This window comes from Hypomesus nipponensis, chromosome 1, assembly GCF_054491055.1.
Source record: "Hypomesus nipponensis isolate SF chromosome 1, ASM5449105v1, whole genome shotgun sequence".
Taxonomy (NCBI): domain Eukaryota; kingdom Metazoa; phylum Chordata; class Actinopteri; order Osmeriformes; family Osmeridae; genus Hypomesus; species Hypomesus nipponensis.
Window position 1 is genome coordinate 15,404,158 of NC_140361.1, and position 24,751 is coordinate 15,428,908.

Genomic DNA, 24,751 nt, shown 5'->3' on the forward strand with positions numbered 1-24,751 from the left:
ACCACTTCCATCCAAATCTGTGATGTCGTCAGAAAGAGGTCACAAGATCGCTTTGTTGATGGCTAACCGCCAACTTTTTTTCTCCAATTAAATCACGAATAGTAGGCCTTTAAATACTTAATAATCATGAATATGTAATAATAATAACTTAAGACAGCTCAGGTGGCTTTCCAGTTCTTCATGTACCGTCTGTTACTGTTAAAACATGGGATACTTGTTTCGTTTTTAATGTTTTATTGCCTGACTACCAGATTATCATGAATTACTCACGCACAGCTACATTTATAAAGTAAGAAATCCTTGGAAAAAAAAACTACCTGCCACCCGTCTACTGGCTCCACGTGGTATTGTGTTAAGATTGCAGTTTTTATGTACAGCAGTAATTTTCTTTTGACATTTTAGTGAGTTACTGACACAGCATGGCAACCCTAAACTAATATATGGCTCAGGAATAACCAGGTTGTGGAGAGACAATGTCATATGTCAAAATGTAGAAAAAAAAATTCTGTTTTATTCATTTATTCAGATTTGCATATCGATGATCCACAGGATTAAGAGTAGCCATGCCTGTGCAGCATAAAAACACACTTACCATGTAACATGGATCTGGAAACATGACAAAAAGGACACAGGCATCAAGCTAGTCACATGGTTACATTCAGTAGGTGCCACATAAACAATGACAATGCGAATCACAATGAATGAGCTACTCTAACAATAAAAAAACATCATTCATTTTTAGAAGAAACAATCTCCACAATTAAAATTTCCCTTTTATATAAAAATATATATATGATCACTAAAAAGGCTTCAAGATAAATTACAAGTGCATTTATCGTCTTCCTCTTTCCTCCCATGGAGAGTCTTTACCCACACACGCACACACACGCACACACGCATACACGTCAGTGCTCTCCATAAGGTGCAGAAGCAGTTTGACTTTACATATTACTATGTACACGATTACCCAGAGGCAGAGTAGAGTCAAGTTGTCTTGTTATTCTATCTGTCACTTTGCAAGACTGTCAGGTCTGTCTGTCTGTCTGTCTGTGGACCAGTTCATCCTATGAGGGGGGAACTCTGGAGAACAGGGTTCAGTGGGCGGGGTCAGCAGGTCTTGACGGAGGGCTGTGATATGTCGGACGTCTTCATGATGACGCTGGCCCGTGTCTCTGAGGAGGAGGTCTGCGAGGACGAAGTCGCCGTCAGGGGGAGGGCCTGCGAGTTAGGGGAGGAGTCTATCCAGGGGGAGGAATGATAGCTGATGAGGGGGGTGGGGTCTCTGGTGCTTGTCACTTTGAAGTTGGTCTTTCCGGCCGTGACAAAGGTGGCCATGCTGGGTAGGGAGCCGGATGGCACCCGGAGCACTGAGCTGTACCCTTTCCTGCTCCACAAGCCTCCAACACACTGTCCAACACACGGAAGCAACAGTTAGATTCTCTCGACACCACGCGCACATGCGCGCGAGACACGCCGCAACCACACACTAGTTTCATGTCTGGGAGCAGACAGGCTCGGGGGTTGGAAGCCAAAGCAGTAGAACTGGCTGGGAGGAACTGACGGCTTCAAGTGAAGACTTGCTTATCATTTTATCGCACTTGGTTAATGATTCAACTGTGTGGGTCTGTGGCTCTCAGGCAGGCCCAACCTTGCAGCTGAACTCTAGTATAATCAGCTTTTGTTAAGAATGTGTGAGTTTAGTGGAAGTTTGTAGTAGGTTGGTACATATGCTCGATGAATGTATGAACTTAGCCCAGTGTGGGTATTTGGGATGCAAGTTTGGACTTGGAGTTTGTGTGTGAGTGTGAGTGAGTGAGTGTGTGAGTGAGTGAGTGAGTGAGTGAGAGAGTGAGAGAGAGAGAGAGAGGGGAGGAATAAAGCGAAAGAGAGAGAGCATGGTTGTGTGTGGGGGCGGAGGAATATTGTTCTCACCTCTAAGGAGTCATCTTCACTGTGGATGCTATCTGTGTCACTCTCTGCAGAGGATAGGAGAGGGGGAGAAAGGAGAGGAATCAGGGAGATCTGGATTAACAGGTTGGAGAGGAAGGAGGATATGAAGAGGTTGGCCCCAAAAACATGCCTAAAATGTCACTGACAGGTGAGATGTGCGGGCATGTAAACTACACTATGATACACTGCTTTTCTCATATCGAGCAAACTCGCAAAGTTGATCAATCAACTGTCGAATCATACTGTAGCGACAGTATCACGGCCAGTGGTCATAATAAATAGGTGCAAGCCTTGTTAGCTCTGAAAGACTTGGATCTGTAGAGGAGTCATAAAGCCTCTTAGAGGTGGCTGGCTTGCCACTTTCTCTGCCAACATGTCTGTCTGTCTCTCTGTCTGTCTCTCTAACCTTCCCTGTCTGTCTCTCCCCCTTTCATCCCATGTTTTGCTTTTTCTACATTGTCTCTCTACCACCAGGCCATACAGTCCAGTATCCTAGCCCAGAGTGCAGACCAGGTCCAAAGGTTGCTATAAAGTCTGTAAATGTAAGCTAGAGTAGAGATAGAACAGGACATGATAAGACTGTGGCACATGGGTTGGCAACACATGATTCAAGTCAGTTTTTTTATGTGCAGCAAGAAGCAGCAACGAGTGTTGTGTAACCTCGAGTTTGAGGACACGAGAGCATGTGGCATTTAGAATTTGGTGTGTTGGCTGTTGTCTAACCTCCGTATGAGGATACAGGAGATATTTGAAGGGGGTAGGGGTGGCTGGAGCTGACTGCCTGCTCTTCGCTCTCCGTGGTAACCTCGATGGTCTGACAGACAAATGGCAGTTGATCGTGTATAATCAGATGGTCGTCTATAGGACTCCGATCGGCCGTATGGTCATAGACTGTGAAGGAGCATGGGGAGGGGGGGGGGGGGTGGAGAAGAGGATCGAGGAGACAAGATGCGGGGGGGACAGTGAGAGAAATGTAAGGACAGGGAGAGAGGGAAAATGTTTATCGAAAGGATGAAATGGAGACATGGAGAAAATGGATAAGAGCAGTATGAAGATAAGAGAGGAGAGTGGGGAGAGGAGAGGAAAGGCAGAACGCGGGAGGGGTGGTAAATAGGGATGAGATAGGAGGGAAAGAGAGAGTGAGAGTCATTGGGTTACATGACTTTCTCTTCAGGACAAGTGTGGTTGCTATAGCAACACTGTCCGGGACCATCAGTTTACACCTCTGACATACTACAGTGCGGTGTGGTAACCATGGACACAAATGTGAAAGGTACTACCTGTGAGGGTGGTGCTGTCTGTGACCACTTCCTCTTTCACTTCCTGTTTCACAACTAGCTGTCCGCTGCTATCGTCCGGAGATGAGGATCTCGGAACCTGATGCACACACAGTATGGATCATTCCAGAACCAAAATGTTTTTTAATAAGATAATTAGACACTAATTGCTTGCTGTTCCATTGCTTGATGGGATGTTTATCTACACTGAGAGACTTACCTTCTTCTTTCCCCCCTTTTCACATCTTTTCTTTCCTGGAATTTCAAAAAATAAACAAGACACAATTAGCTACATCACAGTGATGCACACACACAACCAGTCTGCCTTTCATCATAGTACAAATGACACCAGTACCAGGCAACAGACCATCTACACACAAGACTATCTTAGGGGATCAGAACACATGTATGGAACCTCTGCCCTGATTGGTCGACAGTCTGAACTTTGAAATCTTATCTCTCCACGTCTGGTTCTCACCTCTCTTGCCCTGGCGTTCGGACAGTGACAGCATCTTGTAGACCCTGAAGGCGTTGGTCCCTTTCTTGATGCTCTTGTCCTTCACCTCCTCGATGTCTGGGAGAGAGTTCATGGCACAGCGGAAGTTGGCCTTCCAAGTCTTCGGATCAGGTTTGTCCACACCTGGCTGGTACTTCCCTGAAACATGAACACACACACAGAGAGCACAAACACAATGCACACATAAAACCATTTAGTAGGTGTGGTCCAACAGTCTTAACCCTAAATCACATTGAATTGTATTAATGCATATAGTATATTTCATATATACCGTATTTCTTCGATTAAACGCTGTGGCGTTTATTACACAATGTTCATTTTTGGTGCAGTGTTTATTCGAGGGCGGCGTTAATTTGAGAGTGGCGTTTCATTAGTAAGACAGGTTTAGTGAATTGTAGCTGCAGTGCGGCCAACGACAAACAAAAAATAGACGGGTCAAACACAAACCCTTGTGTAAAATTGAAGCCGCGCATTTAGTCGGGTGTACAAGTGCAGTATGCACTGCTATCTCATTGGCTATCAATTAGATGTGCGTGGGTAGTACTTTAACTGTCTCAAATACAAGTGCTCTACATTGTGTAGAAATCTGAAGCAGCATGCCGAAACGTTACACTTTAGCTTTCAAACTGAAAGCCGTGCAGAAAGCACTCACCAGCAGCAACAGATCTGTAGCACGTGAACTTGGGGTTGATGAAAGGCAAATTCGCAAGTGGCGGATTCAATTTTATATTGTACACTCATCATTTACTTGTGTAATAAATACTGTGTTTTAATTTAACCAATTAAATAATGGTTTTCTGATTTTTTGGGTGCAGCGTTTATTTGAGGGCAGCGTTTATTTGAGGGCGGCGTTTAATCGAAGAAATACGGTCTTGTTTGTTAGAGTAGGAATTAATTTATTTTGATTTAAAATTTAGAACTTAGGACATAGGACTTAGGTTAGACTGATTTGGTACCTGTTGCAAATACACTTCATCTTGAACTGGTTTGTATGCACCAGTATGGTTCTGTATGTCACTGTGGGAGTGGCTACCTGTGTGAATGGCCCAGTTCATGAAGAGTGGCGCGTCTTTCTCTAGGTCCCATCCATGACGAGCAGCGTGCATCCAGGGAATCTGGAATATTCTCTTCTCCTGCAGGGAAAAAGCCAAACAGCATGTTTGTTTGTGCGTCTTTGCCTGTGTGCATGTGTGTTTGTCTACAGTGCTGTGTTCTCTCACCCTGTTAACCCATTTCAGGCCAGGGATCAAACAGGAGTTGATCTGCTCCTCCAGCCAAGGCCGCATGCGCATCCTCTCCACCGGCATGGTGGCCTGCAGACATGGAAGGAAGGAAGGATGGGCGCACAAGACAGGACCATCAGTGAGATGACCTGACAAGGATGAATACGCTGTCCCTGTCTGATGCAAACTTGTAAGTTACAACCGCAGTTGCCTCCAGAAGTTTCAAAACTGTAGTCTGTTATCGGACCTCTACCGGATCAGTTTAAAGGCCTGTCCTGGAGATGAATAACCGGCTAGGCCCCCGCCTGTTACAGGTGTGCCCTGTCAGAACATAAAGATCAAAGTCCACCGCCAAATTCGAGCACTTATAAACTCAGATACCGTTCAATACTAGCCTGTATTATGAAATAATCTAGAATAGTCATAATAGATAAGTACACAATAAGTCAATAACGATATCATTTTGTATTCAACGATGACACAAACCTGTTTTGTGGACTGCAGTTTACAACTTGATATAGTAGGCTATGTAGTAAATAACATTGTCACACTTACACATTGCAACATGAATCGCCGCGACTCGTTTAAAACGAACAATGTGCAATAACAGCCTGCAAATTCATGTTAGCTCGCTAAATCGTTACAGTAACAATGGTTTCTGGAGCACCACGGTTGGCCAAAGTTACATTTAGCTCCGTCACTGCGCAGACAACCTGACAACAACAGGACAAAAGCCTGTTCAGCAGACATTTCTACATCAAAAGTGAAAATAAACTTCATTCTACGCTTGGCATTGCTACGATGAACACAATTTTACTTTCGATTACGTGTTGTTACTCTCTCGCTCTTTGCAACCATGTCAGCTTCAAGAACATGCGGAAACGTTACCTATGTGAATAAGTAGCCGAGTTGTATTTCAGCTTGATAAACAGTCGACCTTCTTGCCACAGTACCAAAGTTAGAACAGTGTCGCCAATAGATATGAAATACCTAAACGAAAACCTAACTTCATGTATTTCAGAGTCCAGATCGAAAGCAAAACAAGTAGAGGAAGCGCTGCGTGGAAATCCCCTCCCGATGTTTTCTTCACGACTGTTGAACCTAGATGGCGTTGCACGGGCTTCTGAAAACCACGGGAAGCCTTCTCATTGGTGGGCGCAACTGCAACCGATCGCTCCATTTCATTTTCACTTCCTCAGTCCTCGGTCGTTGAATTCCTCTCGCAGAGCCTTTCCTTTCAGCCTCATCGCTGTGTAGAAACGAAACTAGAATGTGCAGCGACTTGTGAACAGCTCAACGGCTGCAAGGACAAACTTCTCTGCAAACATCGCCAGTTGTATGATGTTACACAGTTAGACTCATACATAACTGGCTAATTTTAAGAGTGACTTTGAGCATCACACAGGTACAGGATGTTAGAACACTAATTTAAGTAAGTGTTAAGACACTTACGTTATTTTTATTTATTTATAATCAATGTATGGCTGGTGTTCACGCCTTTATTTAAAAAAATATTCATTTGTAAATGCATTGTTATGATACATGTAAAAACAAATGTTGTAGTCCTTTCAGACTAGAATGAGAGAGAGAGAGAGAGAGAGAGAGAGAGAGAGAGAGAGAGAGAGAGAGAGAGAGAGAGAGAGAGAGAGAGAGAGAGAGAGAAGGAGGTGAAATAAGAGGAGGAACCGGGACAGAATAGTTGCCAAGCAAGGAAGACACAAAAAAGTACAGAAGGATGGCAGTTGCCTATAGCTAGGGTTGGACATCTATAGTCACTAATCTTATCTAGCCATGACCCTAGCATGGGCTTGTAAAATAAATAGATAATGGCATTTTGATTGGCTGTACTGGCTGAAATATGTTCATTTATTTACAATGAAATAATAACACATGTATGAAATTGTATATAAACCTAATATATTTTATTGTTATGAATAGAAATATAAATGTGCCATATAAACATGTTGCTTAGACATTTGAAAGTAGACATATTTGGCACTCATATAATTGTCTAAAACCTGAGAGATCTTTTCATTCTGCTCATGAGGAAACATACCTTGCCAGATCAGTCATTTTAAATCCCTTCTTAATATCCACTTAAAGACTGCATTCCCATGTTAAGCAGGTCCCTTTTAAGCCTAAGAAAATTGGAAGTCTGCCTATAGTTTAAACAATTACATTTGGTCCAGAGTAATCCTCCAAATTGCAGATACAAAATCTCAGTAAAAACCAGTCACCTTTGAACAATTTACCCCTAACCCAATAAGCCAGCTACTACAGCTCTCCTGAAGACTGGCTGTCCAGGCCTGATGGTCAGTGAGGAAAGTACAGGTCCTTGGTCAGCATAGACACGATGCAGGGAATCTGCTTCTTGGCACTGAAGCCTGGGGTGTTGGAAGCAGACTCAAAGTCCAGCGCCACCTTATGGTTGACTCTGGTCATGATCTGCATGATCTCCAGATCTCTGTGGCGCTGCAGCATCTCACACAAAGACTGCATGAACCAGGAACCATTAGTGGTGTTCCTCCATGAGTAGTAGCCTTGGGGGAACAAATACACTGATACACGGTGGTCCACAGGAGCAGAGGACAACAAACACAGTGTTCTGAGGGTTCCTGAGGTGTGTGTGTGTGTGTGTGTACCTGGGGCTGTGGAGTAGGCGTACAGGAAGTCGGCCTCCACAGGTATCCTCTCAGGAGAATCGTCACTCACGGCGTCCGTCTCAATTCCCCCATCCAGTTCTGTACCGCGACAAGCCTGACACACGCCAGACATAGGAACACAGAAGAGTCTGTCTTTGTGTAGCACCAGTGCAGTATAGCTGTATACTGGTGTGTATAGGTGTAGCACCAGTGCAGTATAGCTGTATACTGGTGTGTATAGGTGTAGCACCAGTGCAGTATAGCTGTATACTGGTGTGTATAGGAGTAGCACCAGTGCAGTATAGCTGTATACTGGTGTGTATAGGTGTAGCACCAGTGTAGTATAGCTGTATACTGGTGTGTATAGGAGTAGCACCAGTGCAGTATAGCTGTATACTGGTGTGTATAGGTGTAGCACCAGTGCAGTATAGCTGTATACTGGTGTGTATAGGTGTAGCACCAGTGCAGTATAGCTGTATACTGGTGTGTATAGGAGTAGCACCAGTGCAGTATAGCTGTATACTGGTGTGTATAGGTGTAGCACCAGTGTAGTATAGCTGTATACTGGTGTGTATAGGAGTAGCACCAGTGCAGTATAGCTGTATACTGGTGTGTATAGGAGTAGCACCAGTGTAGTATAGCTGTATACTGGTGTGTATAGGTGTAGCACCAGTGCAGTATAGCTGTATACTGGTGTGTATAGGTGTAGCACCAGGGTAGTACAGGATAGGTGTGTATAGGTACATCACTAGTGCAGTATAGTATAGCTGTGTATAGGTGTGGCACCAGTGCAGTATAGATGTGTATTGGTGTGTGTCGGTGTAGCACCAGTGCAGTATAGCATAGCTGTGTATCGGTGTGGCACCAGTGCAGTATAAATGCGTACTGGTGTGAATAGGTGTATCATCAGTGCAGTGAAGCTGTGTATACTGTAAGTGTAGCACTTGGGCAGGTGTATTACCTGGATGAAAAACAGTTTGGGCTTGCCAGCCAGGGTCTTGCAGCGGTCTCCTCTGAACATTCCGGTCAGAGCCCTCAGCTCCACATGTTTGTCCGTCCCGTAGAACACACCCTCGTCACCGTGGCTGAGCAGCACGCACACCAGGGAGGCTGACTGGCTGTGGTCATCCTTGGAAACTAGATTGTTTTTGTTTATTAGATAAGACGGATGAAACAGAAGACTGCACAGTTTACATTTGTAAAGTTTTGAGACGGCTTATCTTTTCCCCAGTTTGTTTTGGCGGATTACACTGTCGCTATCCATATTAACACAATATACTACACTGATGATGAATAAAAACCTGATTTCGTAAAACTGAAAAAGCTCATTTCACATTAATCGAAATGTTACAAATATTCAGACTTTATTCTGTGCTTTGTAGAAGAACTTTTAGCAGCAATTACAACTTCTTAGGTATTCTTCTACCAGCTTTGCAGAACTAGATTTAGGCAGCTTCTCACATTTTTGCCCTTAACACTTAGTAATAACTCAGTTCTGTTCAGAAACTTCTGAGCATGCTTCTAACTGCCCAAGCAGTGGCTTCCGGTGTCAAACCACTCTAACCTTAAGTCTGAAATCGAGTGCTCCAGAGATGTCAGGGTGTCATTCTAGAAAGTTTTATCTGAATAGAAACGCAGAGATTCTCTTAAGAGTGAACTCTGGATTCATGGATAACTTGACCAAGGTCCATCTTGCCCGGTTACTTATTTGAGCCAGACAGACAGCTCTCTAGAAAAAGATTATAGTAGTTTCAAAAGTCTAAGTTTTCAATGCATTCGCAATAATTTTTATTGTAGCCAACCAAGGAAAATGGACCAGCCAATCCGGCACAAGGGGCGGGTTCATAGGCTCAGATTGGGGAAGGTGATAGAGGGAGTCTATTTGCCTGTTCAAGTGCTGCAGCAACCTGGCACATGGCACTGGTCACACCTGTAGCCCATCAGGTGATCAAGGGAAGGCATCAAGGGAGCCAGCCCAAGGCCAGAGAGAAGGGTTAGGGTTAGGACTGGAGAGGCAACGCTGCAGGAGGTGTGTTCCTTAAGGAAATTCTGGGGGAAAAACTGACCTCTCCCTTTGCTCTCAACCCCCACAGGACGACACTGCCTGAAGGCTGGAAGACCCCGGACGGGAAGAATCCTAATTTTGTCCCACTACTTTTCCTGACCTACGTTTATTAAAGGACACTATATGTTAAGCCTAACTGTCTCTGAGTCTCATATTTCATTGTGAATCTGGCTTTCAAGTCCCCTGGGTTGCCACATTATGTTTTGTGTACTCCATTTTTAATGAGGTCTATAACTAAACTCATTGTGGAGAAAGTGGAGTTTCAATACTCCCCACACCGCACTGTAGAGAGGTGTAGTTGGGTTAAGTCTCACCATTTAAGAGAAGCTCCCGGATCTGCTGGACTGTTTGGTCGGTGAACACTTTGACCTTGTAACCCAGGTGGGAGAACACTTTCATAGCGTTTCCTGCATCCACGTCTGTCCCGTTTCGGAAGCTCATTCCTGCTCGCACAGACGTACACACACGGGGGGGGGGGGGTGTTCAAGGTTTTTTTTTGGACAGACCTGCCCCCACTGCTAAAAAGTGTCGCACACAGTATCGGTGGTAACAAAGTCTCTCTGAGGCATGAAGGTCAGAAGACAAAATGTATAGTAGAAAGGGAAAACAAGGATAACATACGGCCAATAGGTGCTCGTTATTCAATCAGGCGGATACCACACCTGACTCATGAGAGTCATCAGAACATAATATAGGTTCAAATAAGAACACATATGAAATAAGATAATACATTAACAGATAATAAGGTTATAACTCATCCACTGATTGTAGTTAGCATAACCAGTATAAGCACATGACAAATCACAAATTTTTTCAGAGACAAAGAAGAAGTTGAAAATAGAATCTGGCTGGTACAAGGCAGGCTGACGAGAGAGAGGAAGAAACTCTGTAGCTACATGAGCAGGAACCCACCTGTGCTACTGTCAAAATTCTTGTTGTTGATGATGATGCACTGTCCCAGGCTGGGGTAGTCCATCCTGTACCGGTATGTTTTGTCCACATGAGGCCGAGAGTCCACCTCACTGGTCCCCTGCTTGGGGGCAACAGGTTTGCTGGGGACACGGTCATAGCAAAAAGACACACAGACACACACAAGGGAAAAGGGATGTCACTCATTGCTCCATCAGCCCAAATGTCACTCCTGTACCACTAATGTGGAAGGTCATCCATAGAAACCAGTTTATCAGGTTAGTACCATATAGGAAAGCACCACCACACACAAAGACATAGGGCATAACAGGAAATATAATTCATTATTGAGTTTCAGGTCGGGTTAGGTTGTTGTTACCCCTGCCCTGCTATGGCCTTGGCATCCACACAGTCTCCATGACCGTCCACCTGGCTAGACATGGCTGAAACCGGCGTAGCTAGGAAAGACAGAAATGTAGCTATTGAAACGTCTCTCCAAATAAAATAAATAACTTCAGTACAAAACGATTATCTAGTCGGACAGGCTGAATTGAGACGTACTGTCTGCTAGATCCATGTTTGGTCAATTCACATTAACAGGTCAAATTAAGACAAGTCTGTCTACAAAGTACAGTTGGGCTCTGTACACTTCAGGACGAAACAGTAAAGTTTTAATACAAGAGGTGTTAACAATAAATTTGGTGTGTGTATACACAATCAACTATTTTTGGGAGATTGTATAGCATCTGCTACACTCAGGAAGGGTGGGTAGCCACTTTGACTAGCATGTGTTTGTACTGTATTAGCTACCTTAATCATTTTTGGCCCGTCTCCGCCCTTCACGACTGGTCTACATATCAATACACGCAACATAAGGTACAAAAAGTGTTTATTGTCTTGATAAAGCTTATACAAGGTAATCTATAGCTCTACCGTGTTAAGAAAACTGACTACCACTTACCTTGTTGTCGGTTCCGATCTGGAAGCGGTTAAATAAGTGAAAAGTACAGAAGATAATACACTTCCAACTACTTTGAACCAATCGGACTCCTGGAAAAATAATGCAGCAAATGTATGCAATGGTACTCGATTTGTGGGCGGTGTGGCACACCTGCGAATAGATCCCTCAGGAAAGACACGTAGCCTACAGTAGTAGGCTACCATAAAATGTCCAAAGTCAAAGTGAAACTGAGTCTAGTGGATCGTGCTCTTAACCCACTTATAAACTCTCTACATTAATGTTAATGCATTCGGAATACAATAACACACTTTCAGAGTTCGGTAAAGTTTGCATTACATTCACATATTCAAACTTCCGGGATCAATACTCTATTGCGAAATGTAGGATAATTAAATCACAAATAACTCATTTTTCGTAGTGAAGTAAACAAGAACCTACAAATTCATTTTCATCAAAACCAGACGTCCTGCAACCTGAAGAAATAACATTGGTCTCTACGACCAGCCGGCGGTGAGACGGCACTATAAGAGAGTGCTTAGGGACCGAAAGAAGTATGTATTAATTTAATGTTTAAATAAAGTAGTGTTTCCAAACTTACCTAAATTATAACTTGTCTCCTGCTAGTTGTACTACATCACTTACTTTTAACAAAAATAAGCATAATCATAATTTGGGAGAATAGCCTATGTTTTGCCAAAAACGTTTAATAGTTTTATAAATAGAGTTGTGCCTCTAAACTTGCATCATACATAAGTAGTCTTCTGTTGGTTGTACTACAGCACTTAATTTTCAAAAATAAGCATAATCAAAATTTTGGGGAATATTTTATGCCCAAAATGTTTAATATTTGTAAGCTATATTTAAATAGAGTTGCGTCTCTAAACTTGCATCACACTTAAACAGTCTTCTGGTGGTTGATTGTTGTATTACAACACTTACTTTTCAAAAATAGGCATAATTTTAATTTGGGGGAATAATTTTTGCCAAAAAAGTTTAATATTTTGATACATAAATAGAGTTATGTCTCTTTAAACTTGCATCACACATAAATATTTATCTCTGATGACTTTTTCTGTTTAATGATCAAATCTCTCACTCCATTTCAATTTCTTGCCCATATGACCCACAGCCAATTACGGTTTTTCTTATCATCTTGTCCAAATATGTTAATAGAGAGTTCAGACCAGATACCCTGTATCTCGGGTTGTAATGTTAGCACTCTTCATAGTTTTTACCAAAGTTTCAGTTTCACCAGCCATTGCCCATAAGCGTTTCCTCTGAGCTTTCTTTTCTGTTTTAATTATTCCCATTGTCTTCACATTGCCTCTAACCTAAGGGAAAGGGGACAAGCAAAGCAAAACCTTTTGTCCAGATAAAGTAAGTTTTAGTAGTAAACTCTACTTTGGGAAAATTGCCCAATATGTACAGATACAATTGGCACTCCAAACAATACTTAAACATCACATTTAACACAACTGAAGATCCCTAAAGACAGCAGTAACAAAGCAGCAACAATCAGAAACAGACTTCATGAGGGTGGCTTCAGGGCACAACGTTCTGTACTGTGCCCTGTGCTCACTGCCCAGCACCGTGGAGCTCGCTTGGCATTAGCTATAGAACACCAGAAGTCTGCCCATGGTGCCCTGTGCTTTTCACAGATGAGAGCAGGTTCACCCTGAGCACCTGCGATAGACGTGAAGGAATCTGGAGAAGCCAAGGAGAATGCTATGCTGCCTGCAACATTGTTAAGCATGACCGGTTTGGTAGTGGGTCAGTGATGGTCTATAGGGAGGCATATCCATGGAGGGACGCACATGCCATTAGGTATCGGCATGAAATCCTTGGACCCATGGTCAGACCCTACGCTCGTGCAGTAAGTCCTGGGTTCCTCCTGATGCACGACAATGCCCGGCCTCCTGTGGCAAGAGTATGCAGGCAGTACCTGGAGGATGAAGTAATCGATACAATTGAATGGCCCTCACGATCCCTCGACCTAAACCCAATAGAACACCTCTGGGACATTATGACCGCCAGCACTCCCGTTATTCAATCAGGCGGATACCACCTCATAGACTCATGAGAGTCATCAAAACATTATATCCACCTTATTCTCAGGGGGTCTACTGTAGAAATGATTATGGGTGCAACTTCCGGTGAGTAGCGGAAGTTGCGGTTTGCTATACGTTAGTCCCAGCCAGCCATCAACAGTGATTCTTTCGAAAGTAATTTCAACTGTAATTTAACTAAAACTGGTTTGTTTTTAAACACTTGTTGTCATTTGATTGTTATTATCATTGTTATAAAATGTCATTGCGGAGCTCTGGTAGGCTACCTGTTGCGCTGTTTGCGGCTTTACTAGCTAACAACCAGATTTAGCTAAATTTGTGGCTGCAACGACAGTGTGTTGAACACACACCCACAACAAAAAGGGATCTCTTGTGACAAACGGTAGAGTTTCCTTCGCCTGCCGACAGATGAGGACTACAAAAGAATGTAGCTGAAAAACCTAGCCTTGAAGAGACCACCCAAAACACTATCGATGTCTACTCATTTCATTTTGTGGACAAAAAGCCGACGGAGGAAATCCGCATCCTACTTTGTGTTTAGGCTACGAAATACCTCCACAGATTTAGTTGCAGTACTGTCAGTAAAGGTGGGATGCAATTATTCATATATGAATTTTTGTGGGTTAGTAGTGTGCTGGTCCAGCTACACATGAGCACCCAGCCGTTTCTATTTCACCTGACGATGAAACTAAAACCCAGGACCGGTGATTTTTGAGGCTCTGACTAGGCTCTATGTCTGCTTTAAGGTAGATAAGGTTGTGTCCCACCTCTTTTATTAAAACGCGACCAACTGTATTGCTGTGGACGTACCTAGCTACTGATAAGACTTAGAGCTTTTCAGGTTATTTATCGCTTCACCGTCCGTAGCAACATAGTTAATAAAGTAGCTAAATATGCTATTGTACGTTATTTGAGGCCACTTTTTCAGGTCGACCTCCCATCCCTCGATAGTAGAAGGCAGAGGTATGATCAAACTGTCCCGATTCTGGTGTAACAGGCTGTGTTCCCACATGTTTTATTTTGCATCAGAATTCGCTTACGGCAATCGACTGCTCCGGAAGTCGCGCCCCAAATTCAGGAAATGCATCATGGGAGCTAGGAATAAGGTGGATAGGTTCAAATAAGGAAGAAAAAAAAAGTTCAAATAAAAACACATATGAAATAAGACAATTCATTAACAGAAAATAAGGTTATAACTCATCCACTGATTGTAATTAGCATAAGCACATGACAAATCCCACATTTTTTCAAGGAGACAAAGAAGTTCAAGTTGAAAATAGAATATGGCTGGTACAAGGCAGGCTGACGAGAGAGAGGAAGAAACTCTGTAGCTACATGAGCAGGAACCCACCTGTGCTACTGTCAAAATTCTTGTTGTTGATGATGATGCACTGTCCCAGGCTGGGGTAGTCCATCCTGTACCGGTATGTTTTGTCCACATGAGGCCGAGAGTCCACCTCACTGGTCCCCTGCTTGGGGGAAACAGGTTTGCTGGGGACACGGTCATAGCAAAAAGACACACAGACACACACAAGGGAAAAGGGATGTCACTCATTGCTCCATCAGCCCAAATGTCACTCCTGTACCACTAATGTGGAAGGTCATCCATAGAAACCAGTTTATCAGGTTAGTACCATATAGGAAAGCACCACCACACACAAAGACATAGGGCATAACAGGAAATATAATTCATTATTGAGTTTCAGGTCGGATTAGGTTGTTGTTACCCCTGCCCTGCTATGGCCTTGGCATCCACACAGTCTCCATGACCGTCCACCTGGCTAGACATGGCTGAAACCGGCGTAGCTAGGAAAGACAGAAATGTAGCTATTGAAACGTCTCTCCAAATAAAATAAATAACTTCAGTACAAAACGATTATCTAGTCGGACAGGCTGAATTGAGACGTACTGTCTGCTAGATCCATGTTTGGTCAATTCACATTAACAGGTCAAATTAAGACAAGTCTGTCTACAAAGTACAGTTGGGCTCTGTACACTTCAGGACGAAACAGTAAAGTTTTAATACAAGAGGTGTTAACAATAAATTTGGTGTGTGTATACACAATCAACTATTTTTGGGAGATTGTATAGCATCTGCTACACTCAGGAAGGGTGGGTAGCCACTTTGACTAGCATGTGTTTGTACTGTATTAGCTACCTTAATCATTTTTGGCCCGTCTCCGCCCTTCACGACTGGTCTACATATCAATACACGCAACATAAGGTACAAAAAGTGTTTATTGTCTTGATAAAGCTTACAAGGTAATCTATAGCTCTACCGTGTTAAGAAAACTGACTACCACTTACCGTGTTGTCGGTTCCGATCTGGAAGCGGTTAAATAAGTGAAAAGTACAGAAGATAATACACTTCCAACTACTTTGAACCAATCGGACTCCTGGAAAAATAATGCAGCAAATGTATGCAATGGTACTCGATTTGTGGGCGGTGTGGCACACCTGCGAATAGATCCCTCAGGAAAGACACGTAGCCTACAGTAGTAGGCTACCATAAAATGTCCAAAGTCAAAGTGAAACTGAGTCTAGTGGATCGTGCTCTTAACCCACTTATAAACTCTCTACATTAATGTTAATGCATTCGGAATACAATAACACACTTTCAGAGTTCGGTAAAGTTTGCATTACATTCACATATTCAAACTTCCGGGATCAATACTCTATTGCGAAATGTAGGATAATTAAATCACAAATAACTCATTTTTCGTAGTGAAGTAAACAAGAACCTACAAATTCATTTTCATCAAAACCAGACGTCCTGCAACCTGAAGAAATAACATTGGTCTCTACGACCAGCCGGCGGTGAGACGGCACTATAAGAGAGTGCTTAGGGACCGAAAGAAGTATGTATTAATTTAATGTTTAAATAAAGTAGTGTTTCCAAACTTACCTAAATTATAACTTGTCTCCTGCTAGTTGTACTACATCACTTACTTTTAACAAAAATAAGCATAATCATAATTTGGGAGAATATGTTTTGCCAAAAACGTTTAATAGTTTTATAAATAGAGTTGTGCCTCTAAACTTGCATCATACATAAGTAGTCTTCTGTTGGTTGTACTACAGCACTTAATTTTCAAAAATAAGCATAATCAAAATTTTGGGGAATATTTTATGCCCAAAATGTTTAATATTTGTAAGCTATATTTAAATAGAGTTGCGTCTCTAAACTTGCATCACACTTAAACAGTCTTCTGGTGGTTGATTGTTGTATTACAACACTTACTTTTCAAAAATAGGCATAATTTTAATTTGGGGGAATAATTTTTGCCAAAAAAGTTTAATATTTTGATACATAAATAGAGTTATGTCTCTTTAAACTTGCATCACACATAAATATTTATCTCTGATGACTTTTTCTGTTTAATGATCAAATCTCTCACTCCATTTCAATTTCTTGCCCATATGACCCACAGCCAATTACGGTTTTTCTTATCATCTTGTCCAAATATGTTAATAGAGAGTTCAGACCAGATACCCTGTATCTCGGGTTGTAATGTTAGCACTCTTCATAGTTTTTACCAAAGTTTCAGTTTCACCAGCCATTGCCCATAAGCGTTTCCTCTGAGCTTTCTTTTCTGTTTTAATTATTCCCATTGTCTTCACATTGCCTCTAACCTAAGGGAAAGGGGACAAGCAAAGCAAAACCTTTTGTCCAGATAAAGTAAGTTTTAGTAGTAAACTCTACTTTGGGAAAATTGCCCAATATGTACAGATACAATTGGCACTCCAAACAATACTTAAACATCACATTTAACACAACTGAAGATCCCTAAAGACAGCAGTAACAAAGCAGCAACAATCAGAAACAGACTTCATGAGGGTGGCTTCAGGGCACAACGTCCTGTACTGTGCCCTGTGCTCACTGCCCAGCACCGTGGAGCTCGCTTGGCATTAGCTATAGAACACCAGAAGTCTGCCCATGGTGCCCTGTGCTTTTCACAGATGAGAGCAGGTTCACCCTGAGCACCTGCGATAGACGTGAAGGAATCTGGAGAAGCCAAGGAGAATGCTATGCTGCCTGCAACATTGTTAAGCATGACCGGTTTGGTAGTGGGTCAGTGATGGTCTATAGGGAGGCATATCCATGGAGGGACGCACATGCCATTAGGTATCGGCATGAAATCCTTGGACCCATGGTCAGACCCTACGCTCGTGCAGTAAGTCCTGGGTTCCTCCTGATGCACGACAATGCCCGGCCTCCTGTGGCAAGAGTATGCAGGCAGTACCTGGAGGATGAAGTAATCGATACAATTGAATGGCCCTCACGATCCCTCGACCTAAACCCAATAGAACACCTCTGGGACATTATGACCGCCAGCACTCCCGTTATTCAATCAGGCGGATACCACCTCATAGACTCATGAGAGTCATCAGAACATTATATCCACCTTATTCTCAGGGGGTCTACTGTAGAAATGATTATGGGTGCAACTTCCGGTGAGTAGCGGAAGTTGCGGTTTGCTATACGTTAGTCCCAGCCAGCCATCAACAGTGATTCTTTCGAAAGTAATTTCAACTGTAATTTAACTAAAACTGGTTTGTTTTTAAACACTTGTTGTCATTTGATTGTTATTATCATTGTTATAAAATGTCATTGCGGAGCTCTGGTAGGCTACCTGTTGCGCTGTTTGCGGCTTTACTAGCTAACAACCAGATTTAGCTAAATCTGTGGCTGCAACGACAGTGTGTTGAACACACACCCACAACAAAAAGGGATCTCTTGTGACAAACGGTAGAGTTTCCTTCGCCTGCCGACAGATGAGGACTACAAAAGAATGTAGCTGAAAAACCTAGCCTTGAAGAGACCACCCAAAACACTATCGATGTCTACTCATTTCATTTTGTGGACAAAAAGCCGACGGAGGAAATCCGCATCCTACTTTGTGTTTAGGCTACGAAATACCTCCACAGATTTAGTTGCAGTACTGTCAGTAAAGGTGGGATGCAATTATTCATATATGAATTTTTGTGGGTTAGTAGTGTGCTGGTCCAGCTACACATGAGCACCCAGCCGTTTCTATTTCACCTGACGATGAAACTAAAACCCAGGACCGGTGATTTTTGAGGCTCTGACTAGGCTCTATGTCTGCTTTAAGGTAGATAAGGTTGTGTCCCACCTCTTTTATTAAAACGCGACCAACTGTATTGCTGTGGACGTACCTAGCTACTGATAAGACTTAGAGCTTTTCAGGTTATTTATCGCTTCACCGTCCGTAGCAACATAGTTAATAAAGTAGCTAAATATGCTATTGTACGTTATTTGAGGCCACTTTTTCAGGTCGACCTCCCATCCCTCGATAGTAGAAGGCAGAGGTATGATCAAACTGTCCCGATTCTGGTGTAACAGGCTGTGTTCCCACATGTTTTATTTTGCATCAGAATTCGCTTACGGCAATCGACTGCTCCGGAAGTCGCGCCCCAAATTCAGGAAATGCATCATGGGAGCTAGGAATAAGGTGGATAGGTTCAAATAAGGAAGAAAAAAAAAGTTCAAATAAAAACACATATGAAATAAGACAATTCATTAACAGAAAATAAGGTTATAACTCATCCACTGATTGTAATTAGCATAAGCACATGACAAATCCCACATTTTTTCAAGGAGACAAAGAAGTTCAAGTTGAAAATAGAATATGGCTGGTACAAGGCAGGCTGACGAGAGAGAGGAAGAAACTGTAGCTACATGAGCAGGAACCCACCTGTGCTACTGTCAAAATTCTTGTTGATGATGATGATGCACTGTCCCAGGCTGGGGTAGTCCATCCTGTACCGGTATGTTTTGTCCACATGAGGCCGAGAGTCCACCTCACTGGTCCCCTGCTTGGGGGCAACAGGTTTGCTGGGGACATGGTCATAGCAAAAAGACACACAGACACACACAAGGGAAAAGGGATGTCACTCATTGCTCCATCAGCCCAAATGTCACTCCTGTACCACTAATGTGGAAGGTCATTCATAGAAACCAGTTTATCAGGTTAGTACCATATAAAGAAAAGCACCACCACACACAAAGACAAAGGGCATAACAGGAAATATAATTCATTATTAAGTTCAGGTCTACTTTAAACAAATTGGATTCCGCATTCCGGAACAACGCAGCAGATTTCTGCAATGCTACTCGATTTATGTGTCAATTTGTGGCACACCTGCAAATAGCTCCCTCAGGAAAGACACGTACAGTACCATCAAAATATGTCCAAATTAAAAGTGAAACTGAACCACTTTATCTAGTGGATCGTGCTCTTTACCCACTAATAAACGCTCTACATACGTTGACGCATTCGGAATACAATAACACAGTACCATTTCAGATGCTCTAACATGACGTTTATTATGACACAATGAACCATGTTTCATGCATAAATACAGTCATTTCTGATGTTAAGTTCATGCAGCACACAAAAAACGCTTATGGTATGACTGTCTCCTGGATGTATTTGTTTCCATGCATGGTCTGTGCACATTGCTGATTTGTGTTTGTGTGGATGTATAGCTGTCTCAGGTCACTTTCTCCAGGGCCTGCTCCAGCCTGCCATTGAGGGTTCTCAGCTGTTCTTCAGCTCCCAGAACCCGCTGTGCTTCCAGCAGTAGAGCTGGAAGGCTGGACACTCCGTACTGGGCGGGGAGATACAAACATCAGTTAGCAGATATCAGCTCGTCAGCACTTAGGTCAGCTACAGCCAGAATAGAATGGACCACAGGTAGGTAGACTGGGTTGGGGTATCAAGGCACAACAGTGGCGGAGCGGAGCTAACATCTAGATCCGTGTTTCTCAACTGGTGGGTCCAGACTCGGCCCCGAAACAAATTAAATGGGGAGGCATTTTTTTCACAAAGGGGGCACGCATTTACAAAGTATGTATGAGAGTCAAACTAAGAGCAGACCTGCATTTTCTGCAGGAAAATGTAGCCATCTTGATATTTAATGTATAGCCAACGCCAGTATTTCTTATTTATACTTCAACAAAATTATTTTTTGAGGGGGCATAGCATTCCATTTGGGGGGGGGCATAGATTTCCATTTGGGGGGGGCATTGCCCCCCTTTGAGCCGACCTTGGGTGGGTCGCGAGCTGGTGTGGAGTGGGTCGAGGCTTGGGCTCCGTCAAAAAGTCAAAGTTAAGTTACAGAACTTCCGATGATGCGATTTATTTTGAAAGATGCATAAGCTCACACGTGCAGCTCGCATTCTAGAACACACATGTCAAAGTGTCAATAAAAATTGCAGCGCTGTTTGTTTCAAAAGAAAATACGGTGCACCCAATCGGTGCCCCCCTTGCAGTTTTGGAGGTTGTATATGCCGGAAAACTTATTTGCATGTTTTAAACAGTACATAGACATTGTGGATTGCTGCACAAATTGTTTTAATTAATAAATTATAATGGTTTGAAATGCAATTTTTGGGGGGGTTTGGACGTGGACAAATGTGGGTCCTGAGTTTAGACCAGTTGAGAACCACAACTCTAGATTACAGGGAACCTAGCTCACCTGCTGGGGCTGGTCCAGGTCGGCATGCTGCCGGTAGTTTCTGTGCAGGTTTGCCAGTCCTGAGAGGAGGCCAGAGCCTTTTCGGAGGTCCTCCAGGCGCTGCTGCAGTCTGGCCTTTTCTCTCTGCAGCCCCCGAACTTCCTTCTCTTTCCTGTGGAGGGATGCCAACTATTTATTAACCTGGGATTGCCTAAACCCTAACACACCCCAATGAACCCTGATCATAATCCCTGGAGAAGCAACTGTACCAACGCCATCAGCGTAGGCTATTGTATGAGACCAGTCACACCAAATCTCTCACCCGATGGCCTCGTTCTTGGCCTCCAGCAGCCTCTCTCTCTTCTTGTTGATGGCACTTGTCACCTAGGAAATCACAGATGCCATCAGTCTAACCTCTGATTCCTATATTGAATTCCTCCTTTATAACTGTCTATACACCCATCTCTGCTGCTAGTGCTACTATAATGTTATTAGTGCTATTTGTGTCACCGCTATCGTATTTCCATTTTACCGGTTAAAGTAAAGGTTTTTGTAATTTTTTCCAATATTCTCATAAAATTTGCTTTTGTTGCTTTTTTTGTCTGTTAATGCCTATTATGCGGCTGTTCTCTTGTAAGAAATGTATTAACCAGAATGTCATGTGTTATTCTGTCAATGACAAATTAATTATTTGACCTCTTTAAGACCTCAAGTGATGCCCCATAGGTCCGTAGACGGTCTTACCTTCCTTGTGTCTCTCCGTAGGCAGTCCAGCTCCTTAGCTTTAGCAATCTGGACAGACAAATGATCACGTCCATGCCGTACACATTACAGTAGCTAACACGACACACACAGCGAACCAGCTTTTGTCAAACAAAAGCCCTCCCCCTGAACCCTGACTTAACCAAAAGTTGACCTACCTTTTCGGACAGCTGTTCCTGGACGGAGTGAGAGAGGGCGTCTATCGCCTGACGCACTGCCTTTGACTCCACGGCCTCGCTGAGGGAATAGCACCAGACATCACCAGGTCAACATCAGATCCAGAGACCTCACTTCCTCTCGGTCCAATCGGAATGTTCCTCTGATTGAGTCAAAACTGCCATTATTCAAACGTGAGGACCTTTCCTAGATAGGTCAGATTAGACAGTTCTCCTCTTAGATCCACAGAGGTCGTACCTCCACCAATAACTCCCATTGCAGGAGATCGGCACAAAGCTTTTGTACAGACCGTACACCCTGGTTAACGTCACCCACCTGCACCACAGCCACAGAGGGGCTACTGAGACTGACCTGTAGAGGGAGGTGAACTCCAGGAAAGAGTCTAGGACCACATCTAGCTCACTAGGGTTCCTCACCCTCTGGAGCAGGTCCACTTTGCGTACGGCACCTGCCGTGTCTGGGAGGGGTGAGAGAGGAGAGGACAGCCAATGAGGAGGACAGGAGAAAGGCGAGGAAGTCGAGCCCATAGTAGAGGCAGAGAGTAAGGATGTGCGTGAAGGTTACCGACTTAACAGTTTACAGAGTTCTATCAGAACAGCTCCAGCACTACATTTTTTTTGTAATCTGTTGTTTCATCTTTTTGTTAATATTAGTATATTTTATGGAAGGTTTTACTGTATTTGAGGTTTCTGCAAACACATTGTACAGCACATTAGTCAACTGTTGTTGTTTTTAAATTGTGCTCTATAAATAAAATCGATTGATTGAAGGTCTGAATCTGAGCTCCAGGATTGGAGGCCTCTTGAAGTCTCTATAGGAGGGTCCAACCAATAGGATCCCAGTAGAAATTACCTGAAGTTCCTGATGATGACTTCCTCTTCTTGTCTTGGAGGCTCTTCCTCTCACCAGACAATTTCCTGTTGTTCAGCCTGTTGCCAGGGGACTTCCTGTTGCTCACCTTCTCACTCGAGGACTTCCTGGTCTTGGCCTTCTTCTGGCCATCGTTCTGGGGGTGAGACAAACCGGAAGGTCAGTCCAAATCTGTCTCCAAATGGTCACTCACAAAGCTGTTCCTCTTGGATGGTCCTTACCCAGTTGGGGTCCTCGTTGTCAGTAAGGTCCTCGGAGGACAGAGAAGGTCTCCGTCTCTTCTTGGTGGGGCTAGGAGAGCTGGGGGAGACGGCCTGGGGCTGAGACACCTTAACGGGGTCTGCTGCTCCTTTCAGCCTCTTCTTCACAGGCCTGCCCAGCACAGAAGAGAGCGGATTAACCACAACATTGTAAAGCTGCCTGGTTGACCCCGTCAGTCTCCATAACATGACTGGTTACCAGCCAAGCACATCACTCAATCCAGCCTACCTGTCCTTGAGTCCCTGGCTCTTCCTCTCTGTCCTCCCAGGAACAGGGGCCTTGGCTGGGGAAGATTGGCCACTTCTGTCCTTGGTCTGGGCCTTTCCTCGGCCAGTCTGGGGGGCTTTTTTAGGGGCCACTACAGTGCCGCTCTGGTGAGGCTGTCGCTGTCCCTCCCTCGCTCGAGCACCTTCTTTCTGCTCCACCACATGACTCAGATCCTCTTCCAAGGCAGTGCTGTGCATGGGGTTTCCTAGGTCAACAGGTGGAGGAGGGACTAGTTAGTCTAGTTGCTCACCAGCAAGTTAGCTAGCCACCAGACTGGTATTCAATAGCCCTATAGCCTCACCATAGTTGTGGTACTCGTGCAATGAGCTGTCTTTCTCAATGGAAGACACGTTCAGGGAGGATGGGCTGCTTTCAGGCTGAGCCATCCGAAAGGGACAACAGGAAGAAACGGGTAAAAGGAAGACATGATCAACTGGATCCATCCAGTAGTAATAGAAATGTCAAAAGCAGTCACAAAAATTCACAAACCTTTTCCTTTTGGGGGGCGACTTTTGGCATCTTAGTTCTTCTCTTTCTAGAGCTGTGATGAGAAAATGTTAGCCTTAATGCTCTAAACTTTCGTTATACTTCCATAAACTAAGTGGGATACTATGTGGGTTATGCGTCTGCAAGTTCAGGTTTTTCGTTCTATCGACTACAGAGCTGATCGTACTCTAGCAGCATGGACTTTTCTAACAACAAATGCAAAGCTCGAGGTTAGCTAAACAGCTAATGCTAGCTACAGAAAAAAGACTAGAGTTACATTTGTCAACTTGAAATATATGTCGTGATCGTGAGCAATTGAATTGTTTTGCTACCTCATGACACTGGCATGTGATCACCACATTATTGTCGCAAAGATTGTCTGCATCCGACGAGGTGATTGATAGATATGTTGTCAGAACAAAATATAAACACACGCTAGTCTCAGCTCTTTTCTCCCGCAAAAATATTCGAGCCTTCAACGGACCGCCCTATTATCCAAAAAGGGTAGGCGTACTGTAACTGGTAATGTGTACTTTATGAAAAACTGTGTTGGGTGCATCCCTGTGTGTTGACGATTTAGATAATAAAGTATATTATTATGTATTCTGACATTCGTTTCGCAACAAAGAACGTCCTGTGTCGTGTCCTGTAAAACACCGAAAACTACCAATAGGGTCCTTCTCAAAACTACCCCCTTCAAATACAATTTTCCATCTGACGAGTACGGAAAGCAAAACAATCCAATCTTCGCTCATTAACTCAAACGGTGTATTTGTCAAATAAAAACATTAAACAGCCGTTACAGAGTTTGTATTTATTTTAAGCCCACATGTCCC

General features: G+C 43.5%; 3 protein-coding genes and 2 long non-coding RNA genes across 10 annotated transcripts; 1 reads left to right on the plus strand and 4 right to left on the minus strand.

Annotated features, from left to right (window-relative positions):
* Window positions 1-503: 503 nt before the first annotated feature.
* irf2b (interferon regulatory factor 2b) lies at window positions 504-6,080 on the minus strand. Of its 4 annotated transcripts, XM_084697230.1 has the most exons (10): window positions 5,856-6,078; window positions 5,221-5,288; window positions 4,965-5,057; window positions 4,778-4,877; window positions 3,706-3,882; window positions 3,448-3,482; window positions 3,231-3,327; window positions 2,674-2,841; window positions 1,933-1,976; window positions 504-1,407 (listed from the first exon to the last, which is right to left on the minus strand). In XM_084697230.1, the coding sequence occupies exons 3-10, from the start codon at window positions 5,049-5,051 to the stop codon at window positions 1,108-1,110; spliced, it is 1,008 nt and encodes a 335-aa protein (XP_084553356.1). In that variant the 5' UTR covers window positions 5,052-5,057; window positions 5,221-5,288; window positions 5,856-6,078; the 3' UTR covers window positions 504-1,107. The 4 variants fall into 4 exon arrangements, with proteins under 4 accessions (XP_084553356.1, XP_084553355.1, XP_084553353.1 ...); XM_084697229.1 differs by lacking the exon at window positions 5,221-5,288 and having other exon boundaries at window positions 5,856-6,077; XM_084697227.1 differs by lacking the exon at window positions 5,221-5,288 and having other exon boundaries at window positions 4,778-5,057; window positions 5,856-6,080.
* LOC146302776 (uncharacterized) lies at window positions 1,962-9,810 on the plus strand. 2 transcript variants are annotated; one of them, XR_014753512.1, is made up of 6 exons: window positions 1,962-2,098; window positions 3,289-3,341; window positions 3,507-3,855; window positions 4,824-5,157; window positions 5,989-6,118; window positions 9,703-9,810. It is a non-coding gene; the product is annotated as an uncharacterized LOC146302776 (long non-coding RNA). The 2 variants fall into 2 exon arrangements; XR_014753518.1 differs by lacking the exon at window positions 1,962-2,098 and having other exon boundaries at window positions 2,972-3,341; window positions 3,731-3,855.
* casp3b (caspase 3, apoptosis-related cysteine peptidase b) lies at window positions 6,566-11,799 on the minus strand. Of its 2 annotated transcripts, none has more exons than XM_084697233.1 (7): window positions 11,545-11,799; window positions 10,963-11,041; window positions 10,587-10,726; window positions 9,989-10,117; window positions 8,571-8,746; window positions 7,610-7,724; window positions 6,566-7,507 (listed from the first exon to the last, which is right to left on the minus strand). In XM_084697233.1, the coding sequence occupies exons 2-7, from the start codon at window positions 11,022-11,024 to the stop codon at window positions 7,281-7,283; spliced, it is 849 nt and encodes a 282-aa protein (XP_084553359.1). In that variant the 5' UTR covers window positions 11,025-11,041; window positions 11,545-11,799; the 3' UTR covers window positions 6,566-7,280. The 2 variants fall into 2 exon arrangements, with proteins under 2 accessions (XP_084553359.1, XP_084553360.1); XM_084697234.1 differs by lacking the exon at window positions 11,545-11,799 and adding an exon at window positions 11,394-11,413.
* Window positions 11,800-16,940: 5,141 nt separating this feature from the next.
* On the minus strand, window positions 16,941-19,596 carry LOC146302778 (uncharacterized). The gene is made up of 3 exons (XR_014758101.1): window positions 19,328-19,596; window positions 19,019-19,073; window positions 16,941-17,243 (listed from the first exon to the last, which is right to left on the minus strand). It is a non-coding gene; the product is annotated as an uncharacterized LOC146302778 (long non-coding RNA).
* Window positions 19,597-19,933: 337 nt separating this feature from the next.
* cenpu (centromere protein U) lies at window positions 19,934-24,618 on the minus strand. Its single transcript, XM_084699175.1, has 12 exons — window positions 24,248-24,618; window positions 23,919-23,970; window positions 23,731-23,806; window positions 23,391-23,634; window positions 23,123-23,273; window positions 22,884-23,037; window positions 22,383-22,488; window positions 22,013-22,091; window positions 21,837-21,884; window positions 21,415-21,476; window positions 21,114-21,264; window positions 19,934-20,243 (listed from the first exon to the last, which is right to left on the minus strand). Exons 1-12 carry the CDS (start codon window positions 24,250-24,252, stop codon window positions 20,127-20,129), a joined length of 1,245 nt encoding a protein of 414 aa, XP_084555301.1. The 5' UTR covers window positions 24,253-24,618; the 3' UTR covers window positions 19,934-20,126.
* Window positions 24,619-24,751: the final 133 nt, after the last annotated feature.